The sequence below is a fragment of the Homalodisca vitripennis genome, chromosome 1 (assembly GCF_021130785.1).
Source record: "Homalodisca vitripennis isolate AUS2020 chromosome 1, UT_GWSS_2.1, whole genome shotgun sequence".
NCBI classification, from domain to species: domain Eukaryota; kingdom Metazoa; phylum Arthropoda; class Insecta; order Hemiptera; family Cicadellidae; genus Homalodisca; species Homalodisca vitripennis.
In genome coordinates, this window is record NC_060207.1 from 139882834 (window position 1) to 139905021 (window position 22188).

The following is a 22188-nucleotide window of genomic DNA, read 5'->3' on the forward strand; positions in this document are numbered from 1 at the left end:
TGTGCATCTGGTTTTGATACATTTCCTTATTGCGTTTTAATTTTTTTCTTGTCCTGGTGGTTTGTCAAGTATGAGTATACCCCATCAGCCGCACAAATGCTTAATATTTGAGGTACCCTTTGGGGTACATGAAGATACATTTAAAAAAACGTAGGTCCTATTGAAGTTTTTTTTTTTGTAAAATTGTAAAGCCTACATACTTTTTCCATTACACTTAGTTGTTTAATATAAAATAAACGATTACGGTTCTTTTCAAATTATCATTAAAAATTCAATGGCAAATAAAAAGTGGGGAAATTAGCCGTCGTCATGAACGTGGAGTAGACTATAATAAGCGGCCTACACTCGTTATTCAGTTGTTTTATCGAATGGTTCGATGTCTTATCTGAAGGAATAAATCAGTATTACAATTGGTTTAACTCAGCATATGATTTCAACTTATTAGTTATAGTAATTTTAATGTAAACAATAAACAGTAAGAAGTAACTAATATCTACAGTTTTTGAAAATGGCGATAAATGTGAGAAATATATGTAAGATATTTCTTACAAGTGATGAGATTTGTTTAAGTGGCTTCAACATGTGGGTTTGGCTCTTGCTTCATGGCTCTTTCCGGTACTTTGAGATTATACCGACCACACCCAGACATGAATCGTTATTTGACATTTGGCTTCTACTGATTACTAGATTAGCGTAGAACAATATTTCGTCAATATAAAACAGGAATTGTCTTATCGCAAACCCCTCCCCGTCCACAGACATAGGTCAAAGTCGAGCGGGTCCTGTAGATAACGTGATTGCAGAGTCTCGCCGCCCGTTCAGCTGGTGCGTCGCTTTGTTGTACTTCCGTGTTTTACCCGTACATATCTCCAAACATAAAGATTCAACAAAAACAAACATTACCAAACAAAAACTAAACTCTTTATTGAAAAAAACACACAAAACTTGTTTTTATTCTTGTTCACACTCCGCCACTCAAAATGCGAGTGCCTCCGGCCATCAGCACGGGCTTCAGTAGCACCAAGGTCCTGCCGAAGCCCGCGCTGATGTCGACGAAAGAAAAACATCCCTCGACATAGTACCTATCAGTAAAATATCAAATTCTAGAGGGGCTGATCAGAAATATAAATTGAATTGTAATGAAAAGGCAATATTATGTACCGTGCAAAAAACTTAATCATGTGATGCCGTGCGGCCTGCCGTAATCGGGATTCTCGATAAAGATAAGATAACAGCGACAAAAATACAGATCACAATACCTGGAAATGCTTGTTGATTGATGGAATGTTTGTTCTGTTACTCAACTACATTGTTTTATAACGTTCTAAGTTCATTGAAAAAGTTTAAGCGTTGGGGGCATATAACGGAATCTGACCCCATTAACAATTGATAATCGTTGTAAGTTTGTAATTTTTTAATTCAAGAGTTATTTTTTCGTTCCATTATGTTTGTTTCTATAAATTTATATTTTTGTGTTCTTCATACTGGTGTGGTCGGTATAATCCCAAAGTACCCTTTTTCCTCCATTTCACGAAAGCGGTTACTTATTTATATCAAGTTGGGCAAGTTATAAATATTGTAAGGTTTCTTTGATATCTAAGTCTAGGCCTTGGTTGGTTTTGTTGTGTTAGTGTTAAATTTATGTTTTTTAAAATTTTATTGTAATGTACAAGATTCTTCTTGATACAGTAATTTATTAAAAATCTTATTGTGTATGATTATTATGTATCGAAGTTGGATAAGATATCGAATTGTTCATTAAAAACAACCGAATAACGAGTGTAGGCCACTTATTAAAGTCTTCCTGAACTTGTTAAATTAAAAATGATTTTTTTAGAGTTATAGTTATGTCATTTTCTAAACTGTTGGGTTGATAATGTTTAGATGACAGCACTTGGTGGTCATTGTATGCCAAGTTGCATAGATCTGCAAGGGTTAAATATGGTAATGTAAATAAACATAACCATAACTTTCCTTAATTTAATATGAGAGTCTTTTCGAGTGTAAGTTGCTGAGATATCCTTATGCTGAACAGAGGGTTGTAGTAACAAAATCTGAGTGGTGTTGTGTTGCTATATTAAGTATGAGTCTGGTACTGTCATAGTGAAGATTGCTCTGCCATTCTAGGTAATCTAAACAAGTGTTCAAAATTGCCACCACAATCATCACTCCCGTCAACAATGAAGTACATGGAAAATGCGGTACTGTGGTTTAATCAGGAGACCACTATTTTTGGACCAATTTTTCTTACCAAGAACATAAAAACTACATTATTAGAAAGAACAGACTGTTTGACTTATTTTGAAAATTACATGGTATTATGACAATCGGTTCTTGTTTTATGTTCCCTAAAAGGAAGCTGTGTCGGCGAGAAGGCCACTCTGACCCTCTACATACTTCTTATTATTACACGATATAAGTAGATTTAGATTAGATTATCATAAATATGTTACTAGTTTTTTTTTTTTTTTTTTTTTTTTTTTTTTTTTTTTTTTTTTTTTTTGCCAGAAGTGTGGGGTGGTGCCCACTAATGGCCAGGGATATTTCCAGTTGGTATTTTCTGTGCTCAGATCACGTTCCAGATCATACAACTTTTCCGGCGTCAAATCACACATTATTTTTTTAGTATAAAATATAGTCACAATAAATAAAATGCACAGAAATATAAATCAGCAAGTAATTGTAATTCTTTAAACAAATACAGCCTTTTTGCATTACTCTGCGTATCCTTTCAATGAGTGATTAACAACTGATGACAGCACACAAATGTTGCACTTCTTCATATAGGTACAATTATTCTAGTCGCCAAGTAGAGCATTGTTTTTAGTACAATATAGTGTTTTTATCAATCGTTCAAATGCAACCACTCATGCCACTTACTATACGAGTTGTTAGAATAATCAAAACTAAAATGAAATTATGAAAGGTGTATTTGAACTCTTTACAAATGTATGTAGATGTAATTAACAGATATTACTATAACAGAGAGCTGTTATAACATGTTAACATTAATTATATTTTACAGATATGAATAAAACGATGGACGCAACAAAAAAACTCAGTGATGTTATCCAAGTATCTATCGAAGAAAAGAATATAGAACAGTTGAATTTATTTCTATCATCAACTTCAGATGTGGTTGAAGCCTTCAATTTAAAAACATTGTTGTACTTGTACAGATTGTTGAAAAAAGATGCACAGGTTTGTAATAAATCTGATTATTAAATTAGGTGTTGAAACCCTATTTCAATCTATAAGGATCTTTGATCTCAATGAACATGTTTATGCCTTTCTACTTAAGTCATGATGTATATGTGTGCTAAATTTCAACTTCAAGAAGATATCAAGAAGTTGGAGAATTAGTAATGAGTGAGAGCTTTGTCTTTTATATATATATAGAGATTTGCTCTTAGAACTTATACAAGCTTCAATACACACCACTGTGCTACTTGAAAGTCAAAATATCAAGACTATAACATACTTATCTGTATATTAATACTTGTGTATTTGTCAAATCCTTTGTCTAGATAAATTATGTGCATGTTTCAGCATGATGTGAAATGTTTGCATGTATCTTGCGTTTTGAGTTGCCTCCAGCACTTTCTAGATTCTAATATAGTAAGTAATGTTTCCTCTAATTTAATTACTCTACTTGTATATAGTGAGTTATGCTAATGAAAGTAAACACAGTCATGATGATGTACGTAAATGTTACATTCTATGTAAAGAGTTAACCAGTTATTGTGCTAGCTAATACTGTACAAAGAAGTAGGGAACACATAGATTATTATAAAATATTTGTGCATATTAGGGAATACAATCCACTACAAAGAAATTCTAAATATAACTCCACAAAGAATTACAAATTAAAGCTTACTTTTTTAATTAGTTTATTTTATGTTTAAAGTTTTTTTATATAAGAAAACATATTTCAGTTCAAACCTACATGTTATTGTAAAGCTCATTTAATGTTTTTTTATTTGATAACATTCAAATATCATAAATACTCATTTCCTTTATATATAATACATTTTTTAAACAAATTTTCATATTTTCAACAAAACCTTTAAGTTAATCATGTTACAGGTCTACATTGTAAACAAAAAATACTTTAAATCACTGAATAAACCACATGGAAACACCTAAATTATTTTGATTATACAAAACAATCAGCAAATTGTCAGCATCATCATTACTGTCAATAATGGAAACTTCATTCATGACTTCACCATCATCAAGATAATTTTTATTTACTGTATTTTCAAAACAACTTTATTGTATTCTATATAATAAGACAAAGTACAAATGTCTAAATATTTATAGCAAATCACTTGAACATAACTTCATGGAGTATAAGTCCAAAACAGCGGACTCAAGACTTGGTCCTTGAAGAGTGCATAGCCAACACGATTAAAGATGATTTGGTACAAATTTAATCTTTGCACTATACTTTTTTGTGTGTTTCAAATAAACAAAGTAAGACAAAAATGAAATTGCACAAATATTGATATTTTTTTAAGACGCCCAGTGTTACTGGATATAAGAAAAACTGGCTCTTTTGATTAAAAGAGATGTTGCATACTCTATTTTTTTTTCAAAATTTCGTAGAATAGGGTGTTGGCAGTGAAAGGTCCATTTAGCAAATCTGACATTAATACTGATATTGTGAAAAAATTAATTTTTTTCTTTGAAATTACAGGGTCCGTATCCTCAAGGGAGCGGTGGGGATCCAACCGGGCGGCTTCGGTAGGGGAGTTCCCCACCCTTCAGGCGCATTCTAAATCAGTCACATGTAGGCATGTGTTGAAACAGGACGTGAATTTTTGTGATGTGTATTTTTTTTGTCATCGTGCCAGCATGGAGCGGACCAATGAGCAATGCTACACTTTAAAGTTTTGCTTTAAACTCGGGAAGTCTGCATCCGAGACATTAAATAGGCTTATGGGGATGATGCCTTATGCTGCACAAGAGTTTTGAGTGACACAAAATGTTAAAGGAAGGCTGGGAGCTCGTCGAAGACGGATCACCACATCGTACGTCTGGCAGCCGCTCGAGCCCATGCTCAGGTGGCCAAAGTGAAAACAGTTTTGAACTCTAAAAGGCGTTTAACCATTGCCCTTATTAATGAAGAGACTTAAGATGGTTTCAATCGGAACCATCCACACCATTGTAACAGAGGATTGTGTGATGAGGATAAGTATGTTCAAAGCTGGTGCTGAAAGACGAGCAAGGAACAAAAACTGTCCCAGGTGGAAATTTTACAAGAAATTTTGGACTACGTTCAGGTAGATGAGGATTTTCTCGATAACGTTATTTATTACTGGTGATGAATCATGGGTGTTCCAGTACACCTGGAAACAAAACGTCAACAATCTGAATGGCACACATAGGGATTCCTGCGACCCAAAATTTTGGATTTCAAAATCAAAACCAGGATGGTTGTTTTTTTTTACCAAAAACGCTGCATTTTACGTGCAAGTACTGACACGCCAGCAAAATCATGTAATACACGTGTGACTAGCCATTGCAAAGAATTGCAAACTTCACTATGACAATGCGCCTTGTTACAATGCGATTGTTGTGCGGCATATGCTGGCGAAATTCGGCGTAGCAACGTTGCCTCACCCTCCCCCCCCCTTACAGACCGGACCTGCCTCCACCAGACTTTTTATTGCTTCCGCAAATGAAAACGGAGTTCAAAGGACATCTGTTCGACTCCATCGAGGTGGTTGTAGAGGCAACGACAAATTTTCTCAACAATATTCCGGATTTAACTTCCAGTGGGCTTTTGAGAAGTGGCAGATGCGCAAACCAAGTGTATCAATTCAATTTTAATGGTACTTGCAGTAAATTTTAATTTTTGGAACCAATCCCAAAACTTGTTGGACATACCATTTCTTTAGGTTTAGTATTGATTTGAAAATAATATTTCATAAAATACAAAGTTGTTGTTTAATAAAGTATTTATGCTATTTATTTTCTCCATTGAAAACTCACAAACCTCATACTAATAACATTTTTTTGTAAGGCCTTTTGAGTGGCGGAATATTCAATTGCAGCGCACATTTTAATTAAGTGAGAAAAGTAAAAGAGATACAGACAGCGCTCAACTACAGCTCGATGCATACTGAATGCCAGAGTGTTTTGATACCAAGATAGCGGCTGTAGCCCCGCCAACTGCTGCATCATTCAAAAATGTCTTATTTTCTGGATAGCCTTTGTACGAGGGGGTACCCAAAAAAAACCGGAATTGTATTGCTGGCAGCCGGCAGCGTGTAGTACACATTCCTGCAGCTAGGAACCCATTGCGAGCTCAGTGACCCCAGTTCCGTTGTCCTAGTGCATTCTGTTCGTTCGTAGTGACTGTTTTCGCTAACCCTGTTTTGTTCTTGTTTCGTTTTTTGTCATGGCAAGTTTAAGTGAACAACGTGCAGCTGTGAAATTTTGTTTTTTACTTGGTAAAAATGCTGCAGAAACTATTTTAATGTTGAATACAGCTTACAAAGATGATGCTATGGGGAAAACTCAGGTCTACGAGTGGTTCGCTCGATTTAAAGATGGCGACATGTCGATTGAAGACAAACCTCGTTCTGGACGTCCATCAACCTCTCGAACGGACGAAAATGTTGAGAAAATTCGTGAACTTGTGCTCACCGACCGTCGACAGACAATTGAGGAACTATCAGAGAGTAGTGGGTTAACTTGGAGCTCGGTTCAGCGAATTTTAACAGGAGATTTAGGACTGAAAAGGGTTGCTGCCAAATTTGTTCCTCGACTTCTGACTGACCATCAAAAGGCACATCGAGTTGAAACTTGCCGCCTTCTGAAAGAACATCTCGAAAATGATCCCGATTTTCTGGAATAGGTAATTACTGGTGATGAGTCATGGTGCTATGGTTATGACCCAGAAACGAAGCAACAGTCAAGCCAATGGAAGTCGCCATCTTCACCTCGTCCAAAAAAATGTCGGCAAGTCAAATCAAACATCAAAACCATGTTGATTTGCTTTTTTGATGCTAAAGGCATTGTTCATTCTGAGTTTGTTCCTCCAGGTCAGACTGTCAACCAAACATTTTATTTGGAGATTTTAAGAAGATTGCGCAACAGTGTTCGCCAGAAAAGACCCGATTTGTGGCAGACTGGTTCTTCCACCACGACAACGCACCGGCACACACAGCCATCTCAGTTAGGCAGTTTTTAGCCAAAAACGGCATGGTTCCGCTGCCCCATGCACCTTACTCGCCTGACCTCGCTCCATGCGACTTTTTTTTATTTCCACACATGAAAAGAGGCTTGTAAGGTCAACGATTTGACAGCGTTGAAGAGGTTAATAAAAAAACGAAGCTCGAGCTTGCAGCTCGAACTAAGTGTATTAGTTGTAATGGAGATTATTTTGAAGGAGATAAGGTCGTATTGTAAAAAATTTGATAATATATAATTTTTATAAAATAATTCCGGTTTGTTTTGGGTACCCCCTCGTATACTTGAATTTTCTCTTTGTTATTTTTATTCTGATGTCTACAAACTATACTTTGATATCTTAGATAGTTCTTGTAATATTTGATATTTGATTTTTTATGTCATTTAAAAAAAACTACATTATTATTTTAAATCAACATCCATTTTTAAACTGGAGAAAATTTATTTTTGTATGTTCTCAGTTCAGTTTTAACAAGAGAAAGTCATATATACTTACAACACTGTAAATCAATTATTTGTAAATATTGACTTGAAGTAACATATAGAAAAATGTAAACCAAGCTTATATGACATAAGTTAGTTTTTGTTCTTTTAATTCGAAGTACAAATGCCTGAGTGGTTACCAGAGAGTTTTTAAATACCCTTTATAATTATTGTAATAAATAAAAAAAATGGAATAAGTCTATTCTCGATCTTGTAAAAATCCAATTATAGCATACACCAAATTTATAGGTGTAATATTTATTTGGGTTTGAAATTTTTGGTTGAAAACCATTTTTGTAAACTTTGAAATAAAATATTTTTAACCCTCTAAACATCCGCCTTATATACATGAAGTCCCTGAACTCTATGGATAAGCTTCTTGGTACTTTTCCTGGGATAACATATAAGATACAAGGTATATTTGAGACATATATTTTACGTTATGGTCACGGGCTTCATGTGCTTGTTTTTGCACCTATCCTTTTTCCCTTAGAAATTTGTGGCTCTTAAATGGTTAATCTTAAAGCATTGTAATGTTGCATGACTGATTGCCTAGTAAGAAGCTGTGTGCAAAAAATTAAAAAGAAATGTTTGTTATAATGAACCCATTGGGGAACTTGCCTGAGTGGCACTCATTGTGCTTTTTCTAGATGCTAACAATCACGTATTTGTTTGTTTTTACGCTAGATTTCAGTTTTTGTGGCCTTGTGCATCCTTATTATAAGCAATTATTCCGTTTTGTTTCGTTATGTTTGCACACTGGAACCACAACTAATAGCTTGTGTTGTTATTGTTTACATTTTGCCATATGCTACATTTTTGTCAATGTTCTGCTTACAGTCTTTGTATCGTGTTCTCAATGTTTAGTGTTTAACTGTTTATAGTTTTTGAATGAGTTTTTAGTTCTTCTGTCTCATGGAATAAGACAATTTACGTATTTCAGAAATAGACAGATGCTTGGACAATGATATTGAGATATCAATGATACTCAAAGACTGACACAAAAGTGAATTATAAAAAGTAAATGAATGGCCATTGTAATGTAAATAGTTTATTTTTATTATTATTTCAATAATAAAAATGTAATGTAACAAACAGCTTTATTTCATCTCCCAGACAACTAATTCAGGAGCTTGTTATAAAATCATAAAAAAGTAAAAAAAATGTAAGTGAATTTTGATTGTTTTGTTATCCATGAAAAAAAAATCATTGTGCTGTTTTAATAAAAAAAACTTATAAAACAGATAAACAAAAAAGTAATAAAATATTGAAAGTTGCTTTTGATTTTGTGTTTTTCTTACTAAAACAAGTGTAAATATATACTAAAAAAATTAAATAAAAAATATTTGGAGAAAGCAACAATGTCATAAAATTGTAATGTTCACATGGTTGGTGATTGTAGATCAACAGAATAGACTAAAATGTCCTGAAAAATTGACTAATTTATTTGTATCCAAACTCATCCTATTAATATTTTTATATTAGTACACACATGCATTTTTGCCAAAATCACTTCCAATATTTAGTCCTAGTCAGGTTATGTTAATTGCCTCCTTAACGGGTTAAGCTGTTAAAATTTTTCAAATTGTAATATTTCAAAATGGTTGGATTTTTTATTTAACACGTTCAATGCGGTTGCGGTAGATCTACTGCACGGCTGCCTCGCGCCAGGCGCGCATGACGTAGATCTACTGCACAGCGCCATTGTTTAGAAACCCAGTCAGTGTGCTCTCAGCACTCGTCGTGTATGGTTGTCCGTTTTGCAGCAGCGAACGTGTTAAAGAAGAACCTAACCATGTGCAAAATATTACAAATGTAATAAAATATATAAATAAAAATGTAATATTAAATATATAAAGCAAAAACATTTAAAGACACCTTATTTGAGCCATCATGATAAGATAAGTTAAATATCAACATTTTTAAACAATGACTTAACTGTTAATCTTGCACTAATGTAATTCACACAAAAATAGTCTAATGGCATTTGAAGTAGTGTTTGCCATATCGGTGCTAACCGCTTGTTGTTCACCCAAGATGTGATTATTGTCATTTACTGCCTGCATGATTTATATGTTGTCTGTAAAATAGATGAATAAAATTAATTGTAAATACATTTGAAATTTATGTACAAGATTTATTAGTGGTGGTAAATAAAATTTCTGAGAGAAAGATTTAGATATACAAACAATGTTTTTTACACTCTGTACAATTAATAGATAAAACTAATGGTGTAAATATTCCAGGACCCATTGGTTTGGGAACAGCTTGTAGAAAAAGTCAGTTTAATAAGTGGACTTTTGTTTGTGATCTCTGCTACATTCATAAAAGATGATAACATCATTGAAAAATGCACAATTACATCGTTGGTAAGTTTAAAATTTAAGTAATCTAATTCAGACAAGTAATCCTGCTTTGAACATTTCATAGTTTAGTTACCTCATAATTGGTCAGCTAACACTAACCAGTTTACTATTTACAATAAACCTCACAAATACAGGAATAATATTAATCAATTATGCCCAATTTTAGCCTATACAAAATAAAATACATCTACTTTTTATTAAAAAAGTTTTAAACAATTAAACTTTGAATTTAATGAGTAATGCAGGCTATTATCAGAGGTTAAAGTGCATGGAAATAGGCCATGCCTTAGAAGAAAAAGAAGAAGAAGAATGCTATCATTATAAAACTACAGTAGATGCTCTTATAACCATCATTTTGAGACCAGTAAACTAATTAAATTTCAATTTCCTGAGCCCCACTACAGAGGTAAATCTAAATAGATATATGTAGATGGACTCATATGATTGTTTAGAATTGATTTATTCTGCTACTTTTTTATGGTTACTCATAAGACCAGTGTAAAGGTATTCACCTACACTCAGCTAAATCCCATGGAGTGCCATACGTCATTATCAAACTCAGTGTTTTTATATATATATATATATATAGAAAAATAGCTTCACTAAAAATGTCAAGTCTATAGGCCAGTTCATTTTCAAGATATCATGTGGACAGATAGACATGCAGAGAAATACAATTTTTCAGCCCCTTGAGTGATAGTCTTCTCTAACACTTATTCAATCAATTTTGTAAACAAAATTTTTTACTATACGTTTAAAGTTTAAAACTTGGAACTTTTCATTATTCACATAAGAAGTCTACCGAAAGAGTTACAAAAATTATGACTAATATATTATAAATGAGCATTTCCTTGTACTTTGTTTAAATTGTGTTTTTGACAATGGAAGGAAACAGGATTTCTGGACATTTGCTTTTATTCAGTGGTAAAAGAAAAGTGGTTGGTTGTTTAGTGTAGAACTATTGTAACCTGTATTCTGTTTTATGATTTTGATAATTAAAGTTTAGTTTATATTAAGTTGATGTTTTAGGGATGGAGTGCATGGAGTTGACACACAATATGGTTGTTGTGATTCCTGATTTATGCACATCACAGTTATTTAATACAACTTGTTTATTTTAACCTAGAGTTTAGTTACGTGTTAAGTTAGTTATCCACCTACAGAAGAGATCAGATTGCAGATCTCCAAATGTAGTGCTACTGATTTCTTGTATCACTGAATGTTGGAAATGTGTGAAAAAATCCTGTTTCCTTTACATTTCCTTATGAATAAAACATATAGAATGCAACATGATAAGGTAAGTATAAAAACTATATTTTGTATACAAACCACACTTTTCATACAAAGTCATATGAAGAAATATCCCACATATCATCAAAACTATAAGTTTTTGGCGATACTGAAGTAATCTAATCCAATAAAATATAGTATGCAAATTTAATATTTTGTTTTGTATACTTGAAATCGCAAGCCTTTTTAACTTGAAAATTTTAGTCTATAGCCCTTTGATCATTAATGATTATCAATAGCAATGAATTAAGAATTGTTGACCATTCAAACATGTCCTGGATTTTATTATTGTTTGTTGTAGGAAATAGTAAAAATCAGTCAGATTGTAGCTAATAGTATGCTTACAAAATCGTTGGAGCCACTGTTGAAGATTGTAACTAGTGTGCTGGCCTCTAACACTATTCAGCTGCAGATCCTGAGCCACATCAGCTGCATGCTGCAGAATTCATCTCGGGAAACTCGCTGGGAGGTATTGCCATCTGTCAGTGGCTGTTTGTAAGTATCCTCTGTCAGTGTAACATTTCTGTCCTGTTTGGATCTCTATTCAAACACCACACATCCACCTCCATTGATTACTTTCTTACATTGTATCTAAATGTTTAAAACCCATTTTTAGAATAAAATTTGACTACTTAAACTTATTCTATTATATAATATAACTAATTAAATCTTATGTTTTGACGAGTAAATTAATGTTATTTTGTAAACTTTACAACATAAAAAGAGACTTAGTCCTGTATATATTATTATATTATTATCTGCCCCCTCCCCTACCCACATAATTTTCAACTCTGTAAGAATGGCTAGCAATTGTTCGGGGTTTGTCAATGGTAGTCGGAACTGTTTGGTCCTGTCTACCTGTTCTTTCAACACAAGCCCTTTGATCAGGTATCTGGAACCACACACTGAGAGACTCGTGCAAAATTCTTATGAATAGAATAGCTCACCAAGTTGCTATCCATAAGTTGGATCCATAATATGGATTTGGCTAACATTATGATTATATATAGGAAAAGAAAATAATCACTAAGGCCAACTAAATACATTTAGATATATTTTTAAATATTGGACTAGCAGACAGCACTCAGTTTGTTAGCGTATATTTCTCAATTACTTTTAATTATTTTGTTAAAATTATTTAGGTACTTAAGATAAAAGAGATGTATTGTATGAAATACTAGTTGTTACACATTGCTTAATATGCAATTTTCAAAAGTAAGTAGCTTGTTTAATAAAACACTTTTGATGTAATATTATGTAGTCCTTTGATATTTTTCAAACATAAGTAGGCATACTTTAAGTAAATATTACTTCAGTGTCTATGGTTAAGAGGATCAAAGATTAAGGGTGATTGCGAATATCAGGTTTTGTGCTTCTAAGAGCATGTCTGGTTCAAATGAATTATATTTCCGATGCTGCAGCTTAGTTTGCCTTCTTGTCTCGATCAAGAAAATTTATACCTAAGTCTCAGAAACCTAATTCACTCAAAAAGAATGCAATTTTAGCCCTTGTAATATATTTTCAGTTCAAGGTAATTCCTATTCCATAGTTTAGTTATCCTTGTTATTATAGAAACCTTCAAAAAGTGTCTACTTCTGGCCACTGAAATTTACTTCCAATCTAATGTATTAATTTATGGTGCCACAGTTCAATTAGGCTACTTGTTTGAAACCTACCTGTCTAAAAGCATTGACATCCGGTTTGAAATATTACTAGTACCATTGTAAATTCTTGCTGTTCCAGTGGACAAAACATATGTAAAAATATAGGACTAAAAAAAGCTTACTTTGGTATAAAAAGACTACACAAGGCGATTTTAATTTTTTTTAGCTAATGTATTTACAGTGTCAAATTTGAGTTTGCCTTAACCCTGTTTAAGAAAATATAAACATATGTAAGGTTACGATACCTACTTTAGTTCAAATACTCCCAGCTCTTATAATCTACTTTCAGTGATATTTCCAATGGCATTTGAGTTTACCTTGTCTTCTACAAGAATATATAATACATACGAGTGAATATCAAGGATTTTAACCAGTTTCGAGTGTTTTGAGTGCAAACAATCACTGCTTTGTTAATTCAGGTAGCTTTTATAACAGTGTTTAAATAGTACTTCCAATGAATTAGATGTTTTAAATTCGTCGCTGGCACAATCCACAGTTAAAAGTTAGGATGTAACTTTTGTAGAGTGAGTTCAACCCAAAGTGAACAGACTACTAGAATCCTCTCTACTGGTTGAAAAAGATTTCAGTGCAATCAAAAATTTCTAAGTATGTGAAAAATGTGTATTCTTACTTGTTTTTTCAATCAGTGGACCCTAAAAGATAGTTTTCAAGGTAAGCTTCTTGGTTTGCTATCAACTAACTAGTAACAATCCCTGGCTTTCAGGCCTTTTAATTCAAACCGTAATGTAATATTATGAAGTCCTATGAAATTTTTCAAATGGAAGTAGGTATACATCAGGTAAATATTATTTCAATGTTTGTGCATAAAACTGTCAGAGTTTAATCGGACTCTAATATCATGCTCTGCACGCTTAGGATTATTTATGGTTTGAATTAATTATATTTCCAACACCACAGCTGAGTCTGCCTTGTTGCCTCTATCAAAAATACAAATACATAGGTCTCGGAAACCTACTTCGGTCACAAAGCCTTTACTTCAAACTCTGTGATATACATGTATCTTTTTATGGTCAAAGATATTTCCAGTACTATAGTAGAGTTTGGATTGTTGTTCTGACATAGAAAAAATATGTACATACATAGGACTGAAAAGATTAGTTCGGCTAAAAGGTACCTATTTCTAACGGTATAAAATCACATACGGTGCCACTGTTGACTTTGCTTTATTGCACCCGATCAAAACACATATACACGTATGAAAACTTGTGATTCTCAACTGTCTGTATGGAAGGAGACAGTTACACCTGTCACCTGGCCGGCCTTGTACAACAACGTGTGGACTTTTTGACCAGAGTGAGTGACACCTGCAGGCCGGGGGCCAAGCTACCAACTGTTTCTGCAGGGAGTCCACCACTGCCCGGGGGCTGCTCTGTACTGTTCGCTGGCACAAATGATGTTGCCGCTGGCGAGACTTGCAGTATACTCGAACATCTAGAGCGACAGATAACTGCTCGCCTCAGGTCTTCGGGCGTTATCGTGTTGACCCTGCCACGTCGTCACAATCTCACGATCTCTCTTAGAACATGCCATGAACCAGCAAATTGCTGTGAGGGCATAGAAGAGCTTTGCATTCAATATGAGGGAATCGAACTATTAGAATTCAATTCGATTGGAAAACGCTGGTTTACCAATCACGGCATACGTCTGCGATTACCCGACAAGAGGCTGCTGGCCGATCTTGTGGTGGGAGGCCTCAGTCGTTGGGCTCGGTCGAGTGCTGTACGGCCCCCCTCTCTGCACCAGACTGTTCCAGTTGCTTCTGCTTGTGAGCATCCTTCCTCCCCGTCTGTGTCCTGCACAATGCAGCGAACATCGCCCCAGTCTCTGGCGCAGCCAAGAACACTCTCACATGACAGCTTCACAGAGGCTATCAAGAGCGATGGTAAAGCGTGAAAACTGCCCGACCATTCATTAACAAACAATAAAACAGTTTTTTTAGGGAATGCACTCTTCAGCGACAGACGAAATTGACGAACTTTTTAATAAAGAAATAAAAATTTTGCTTCATCAATTCACTACTAACAAACTGGATGAAATTCACCTTTTATGCGAAGATATGAGATCTGATTTGCTTGTCATAACTGAGAACGGTTTCAACAGACAAAACATAGATTTTTGTACAATTTCAAATTTCAACCTGGCAAACGCATACTGCCAGCATCAATCGAAAGGAGCTGGTGTGGCAATATTTTTGAAACAAAAATCTCAAAGCCTCAATTTTTCAAATCAAAGAAATATCCGAAAAAGATTTGAATCAATCGGAATCAAAATTAGCAGTAAGGTTGTTGGAATATACAGCTATCCCAGTGGTAATGAAGACTTTTGTGTCTCAAAATTAGAACTTTTATTAACAGACATGACCAATCGCAATCAAGATTTCATCTTCATGGTGATTTCAACTTTGACGCTTTGTACAGCTTTCATCCTTTCACTGTTCGACTTGCCGATCTATTAAGATCATTCTATCTTAAGCTGCTGGTGAAATCACCCACACAAGTGATGCCTACTACAACATTGGCAATTGACAACACTATCACAAATCTTCCAAATGTCACAGTGTCAGTGGATAATACGGCAATATCAGACCACTGTGGCCAAGAAGCCGTAATAAGTGGAGAAAAGCTTGAAAGGGAGGCCAAAATTACAAAAGCAATAAGAGACACGAGGCCCCTCAACAGATTTATCTCAAAAGAAAATTGAACTTTTATGAAGTTTTCTGATAATGTAGAGCAGCAATTTAACATTTTTAATGATTGTCTAAATTCTTACCTTGCCATTTACTCTCCTACTAAAAAATCCAAAAATAACTAAGTGAAAAAATCTTTTATTAGAAACTGGAAGTGTCCCAAAAAAGTACTCTAGAGGACCAAATGAGGAAAGAGAAGTACTAGTATGCGCATCAATGCTTCGCTCTCCAGGTAAACCGAAATCACTAAGGAAGGTTGAACTTGAAACTGGTGTTCCAAAGTCTTCAGTACAGAGAGTAATTAAGAAAAACAAAGCTAACGAGCTAATAAAAGTCACCTAGTTTATAATCTCTTCTTGAAGATGATCCAGACAGGAGAGTGAAATTTCGTTCTCGTATCATTGAGCTGGATTATAATTGGCGTTGTTTTTTCAAACGAGTCCACTTTCTACTGCAATGATGCTGTAAATAGGCATAATTGTAATTATTACAACACTAGTAATCCATACATTATTGAACAGACTCTACTCAAATCAAAAGGAATTACTATTTGGGCAGCTGTTAGTTGTAATGGGGTGTTATCTTACGACATTTCAGACAATACAATGACTGGGAATAGGTATGAACAGGTGTTAAATGAACAAGTCTTGCCTCATTTTATGGTTCCAGAAATGGATCAAGCAATCTTCCAACAATATGGTGCTCCTCCTCATTTCGCAAATCCTGTCAAGCAATTACTAAATGATAACCTTCATGGCCATTGGAATAGTCGTGGAAGTGACTTTTTTAGATTGGCCACTCCGATCCCCAGATTTAACTGAATGTGATTTCTTTCTATGGGGTTACTTAAAGGAACAAGTTTATACTCGTAGCTTCAATAATGATGAGAAATTAAAACAATCAATTGAAGAGGAACTTCTCCAGATACAGCAGAATTTCTTTGTAAGAGCTTACGATTCATTTGTTAAGTGCTGTTATCAGTGTGTCGCTGCGGATGGATTACAGTTTGAATAATTGTGGACTGTATTTGTAGGTTTTTTAATAGGCTATGTTCTAATTTTCTGATTGAAATGCTTTATTTCCCTAGAAGATGACAATAAATAATTTTACAAAACCAAAAATACTGTTTTTTTTTACTGTTTTTAAAGTATAGTTTTTTCAAAATTCCACTATTTGTGGCAGCTGAAATTTTCACAGAATATTTTTTAAACCTATTTAATGAATAGTGTAGAGTTTGAAAATGTTCAGTGCATAAATGGGCAAGTAATATAAAATCAAACGTTTAAACCTCTTCATGGGACACCTGGTACATAAGTTGGACTGAGAATCCTACTAAAGTGAGAAAAGCGTCTACTTCCTCCCTTGTATTACACTTTGGATATAATATTTACACTCAGGGGATGAGTGAAAAATCCTAATTTCTGGCTCTGCCTTACTCTTCAAAAGTCTTAGATTTGTGCTAAATCTCTTTAACTGTACGCCAAATGGTTTTCGAGTTATTGTGTGAATAAACCTACAAGGGTAAACACACAAACACTAACATTAAAAACCATCCTGATTTACTAATAATATTTACAATTAGTTTAATTCCCTAAAAGTAAATGTATGCTTGTGGCCATTGTTTGTACCCTCAGTATTGGTTTTTTGAAGGAATAAATGTCTGTAATCCTGGTACAGTACAATATATGCTATCATTTCACAAACCCTTTTCACTATTTCATCCTATTTCCTTGGTTTGATCTAGCAATTATATAACTACCATTATATCAACTAACAATAGTTATTCCGAATACATCTTTATTCAATGTAGGTAATCTAAATACTTTTAGTGCTGAGAACTTTGGTTACCCAATGACTGTAGTCTGTGTCATGATTAATATTCCTGATATAGTGATTTTTCATGAGAACTTATAAAGAATTAATGAGTATGTAAACAGTATGTATGAAAAAACCTAATTATAATTTATTTTACTCTGTATATGCTATATACAATGTAATGCATGATTAGTGATGCCGTAAATATGTAAACAATGACAATTTTGCTATACGTTACTACATTTAAAAGCTTACATTTACCTTATTTGTTGACCAATTTTAATGGTCTAAGGTGTAAAAATGATTGTAATTGGAATTAGTAACTTGTATTAATCTTTAAATATTCTCATACTGATGTTGGTTTTTACAGATTGTTCCAGATTTAAGACTGCAATCAAAATAACTGTACCAAATTTGAGTTTTTTATGTTTATTGGTTTCTGAAATTAAAAATAAAAAGTATATATATATATATATAATATATATATATATATATATATACATATACTATATTATATTATACACACATATATATATATATATATATATATATATTATACATACACACACACACATATATATATATATATATAATTTCAATAAACATTGAATCACAAAAAGTACTTGCTCCGCCGGGACTCGAACCCCGGATCTCTCACTTGCCGGGTGAATGTGCTACCATTACACCACAGAGCCACTCACTTTTTACGATTCAATTATTTTGTATTTGGCCATTTCTTTTACATACATATTTCTTTTACATGTGTTTAAATAACCAAACTAACATATGATCGGAAGACCAAATACCTGTCAAATGACTTTTATTTACTCATTAAATTTTTATAAGTGGCAATAGCCTAATTTAATTTCAATAAACATTGAATCACCTATTAATTCAATGTGATTTATGTGTAATATAATATAATGGCTCTGTGATGTAGTGGTAGCACATTCACCCGGCAAGTGAGAGATCCAGGTTCGAGTCGCGGCGGAACAAGTACTTTTTGTGATTCAATGTTTATTTAAATTAAATTAGGCTATTGCCACTTGTACAAATTTAATGAGTATATATAGTATACAGTATATTTATATATACGAACAATCTAGCATTAGCCTCAGGATGGCGCAGGGATTTCAAACAGAAACAATTTATAGCATAGGAAAGTTTATCTTCTCAGATGGTTCTATAATCAAGGCTCTTAGTTATCTAATCTATATTAAGCAAGAGATTGAGATTTCCACTCAATACAGTCTGCTGCAATGTGGGAAATATGAAACTCAAGTGTCTGTGATCGAGATCCTAGCTCATTGCTGGAGCTTCATCATGGAGCAACACAATTAATCGTTAATGGACACAGAATGGTAACAGAAGTGGACACACACAACAATACAATAATTACAAATGCATATTAAGAAATCCAAATCAAGCATTGTTACTGAAACCAAATACCACTTTTTTTACAAAAACTTTCAACTTTATAGCTCCAAGAATTTATCATAAAATCTCCCCATTCTTAAAGCAATCAAAAGGTAAGAATACCTTCTTAAAACGTCTGAAACAGTGGCTTATGGAATTTGAAGATGTAAACTTTCTTTTAAATATACAAACGTAGTATTTAGGTTTTTTTCTGAATAAGTTAATTTTTTTTTAATTAACTGTTAATTAGATTCTTTTATATATTGCTGTATATAAGTTGTATAAGCTATCTTTAATTTATAAACTTTTTAGACTCATGAAATCTTTTGTTTTAGCACTAGAAGATTACTTTTTATTATATGTCTAATGTCTCTGAGAGCTGATATTTATCTTTGTTATTTATATTTCAGCAATGGAGCCTCTAAACAGGTTTTTTACCTTAGAGGTCCTAAATTTTCACTTTTGATTTAATATAAATACTTGTATGTAATATGCAATAATTTCTCTGGTACTTATTAATATTTTTTGTTGTTGTTTAGTTCCTACATTAAATGTAAATGTGACTAAGATTTTTTTGTAGTCATTCCTGGCATGATGCTCTATTCTTAGTGCTAGCTAGTGCTCTCTTTTATTGTTTTCATTTTGTAATTTTTTTTTTTTTCTAAGAATCTTTTTACTGTACAAGTATTTATTTTTGTTAAAAAAATTATGTACAAAATAAGTGAAAATAAATTATTCTTATTCTTATGTGATTCACTCATTAATGAAGGATTTTATTCTCCAGGACAAACCTATCTAACTATCTGCTACTCTGTGGGGACTACGAGACCCAGGTTTCTGTGGTGGAGGTCTTGGCTCGTTGCTGGTCCTATATCAAGGAGGAACATTCAGCATCACTATTCACCAACCGTCCCTCAATATTGTTGTACTTTAACTCATATAAGTTTCTAAATTTTGATCCGGTAAGTATTTTTATACACAAATTTCAATGTTCTATGCTTTTGTAACAACCTGATGAAAGTGAATCAGCTAGTTTCTGTATGCTGTATTTATGTCTTTGTTAGTTGTTGTATGGGATCCAAGAATTGACAGAAACAATTATATTCGTTGCATTTTTTACCCTATAGCTCAGTCAATGAATGATTCTAGATAGAGTCACTTAGCTGAAAAACTAACTATTTGATGTTGCTTGGGGTACCTAACAATAGAACAAAGTAAAAGTCCTTAATCCTAGGAGTGGCAGAAGAGGGGGGGTAGGAAAGTTCAAAGATCCTTTTTGGTTTGTCTTTTGCCTATATCTCAGTAAGGGTTAGTCATAGAGAAATGTAAATGTATAAAAAATTAAAGCTGATTTTTTGTACATATAGGGTTTTTATATGTGTTACCAAATTACATAACCTCTCTTAAATTGGTATTTCCCAAACTTCTGTCTCTAGTGTTTTCATTCCACAGAAAATTTGTCAAAAGGGGAGTTGTAGAGAATTAAATTTACATCAACATGAGGTTTTATTTTATAATTTTATATAAATTGAATTGAAAGTTTGGGAGTTTTACAGATTTTGACTGGATGAGTGATTTTGGTAGGAACCAGCACTTAGTAAAAAAATATTTTCTATACACTTTTAATTCCTTACACATGATAGTAGCATTCTTTAGTCATGATGAGATGGGGGTGGAGGTTGATTTGGATTGGCGGGGATGGGAGAGAAAGAAGGATAAATGGAAATGAAGAGTAATTGATTGTTAATCAAAATAATATTCTGAAATGCACATTTATAAATGAATTAAATGATATTTATTAACAAATGAAGTTTATAAATAGTTAATATAAAAAGATGTATTATTTATTGTACTGTATTGGCGAACATGTTCTTTTTTCAGCAATTTAAATAATGTGTTTTTTTATATATTAAATATTTTATTTTTAAATTAACAATGTAAAAAAATGCAAGAGTATTTGTTTTAATTTCCATAGTAAAATTAACACTTTCACTGCTAAAGATTCCTACATATAGAATTCCCTATATGCTGAAATTTTTTAAATATATTTTTACTTTTTTTGGATTAAATATGATAGAAATATATGAAAATTACTCATAAATCACAAAAGTTATCACTCTCTACCATTTTTGGAATGCGGTAACTGTGGTTACCGTTAGCTCCTGAGGACAGTCTTCCTTGTCAGCTGGTAACTTTAGTTACCGCTCGCACTGGGGAATGCCCTTTTGTGGTAGTGGGAATATTCCAAATGAATACATTGTAGCTAAGTAAATTGTATTTTATTTGTTTTAGACACATATAAACAATATTTATACGTAAATGTGAAAGCCAAAATGAATGTAAAAGTTTATAAAAAGTTTATATAAATCTCCGCTAACTCACTCAAATTTAGTTATTGTTTACAAAAATGTGGTGAGTAATTATAACAAAATATATTTAAATGTTTACTTGAAATGATACAAAAAAATATTGTAGTACACAAGTTTATAAAAATATATTCCAATCCAGTTGTGAGTGCTCCATTGGCGTGGGTTGGTCTCATAATCAGAATCCTCAACTTCCGAGTCCATCTGGTACTCCACATCGTCCATGTTGTCATCCTCGTTGTTTGAACTCAATACTGGGCTCTGTTGTACGCTTTGAACTTGGTTATTGTACACCACTTGGTCCCGGGGGAAGATGCATTGTGTTGCATAACCACTTACTACTATTAAAACTTTAAAAATCATTAAAAATAACGAAAAAGTCTTATGTGAAAACAAAGTGCATAAAAATGTGGGAAAAGTACCTCCCGAGGAGCGAGAAATACATCGTTTTGATAGCTCGAGTGTTGACCTCATTTCAGAACAAAGGCTCTGTGATAACCACAGTTACCGCATGCTCCTAGCAAAGCGTAGAAGCGACCGCCCGCAGCGAACGTGTTAAATAGAAACCGTTGACATTGTGTAAAGCAATGTTTCTTTTTATGAAAATAAAAACTCAAAATCTTATATTTATTTCAAGGTTGACTGATGATAATTATGACTTTAACAGTATTTGATCTAGTAATGCAAAATTCTTAAGAATATTTATTGATCAAAATCTAAATTTAGACACGCACATTAATTATACACACTTTATGTACATCTGCTAAATTACTCGTATCACGAGTAGTATTTCTCCTTAGGTCACTTACTCAATATGTTCATAACTGCTTATTTTGCCTGTTTTAATCCATTCTTAGGTATGAGCTTATCAAGTGGGAAAC

At 33.2% G+C, this 22188-nt stretch overlaps 1 protein-coding gene across 3 annotated transcripts in view; it reads left to right on the forward strand.

Annotated features, from left to right (window-relative positions):
• Positions 1–22188, forward strand: part of LOC124372091 (synaptonemal complex protein 2-like) — a 73820-nt gene that overhangs the window by 3434 nt on the left and 48198 nt on the right. For 2 of the 3 annotated variants that reach the window (XM_046830461.1, XM_046830467.1), the window contains exons 2-6: positions 3026–3201; positions 3550–3618; positions 9930–10052; positions 11641–11834; positions 19726–19903. In XM_046830461.1, coding sequence (XP_046686417.1) covers positions 3028–3201; positions 3550–3618; positions 9930–10052; positions 11641–11834; positions 19726–19903 — 738 coding nt within the window. In that variant the 5' untranslated portion in view covers positions 3026–3027. The remainder of the gene's footprint in view (positions 1–3025; positions 3202–3549; positions 3619–9929; positions 10053–11640; positions 11835–19725; positions 19904–22188) is intronic. The other variant, XM_046830473.1, reaches the window with a different exon arrangement.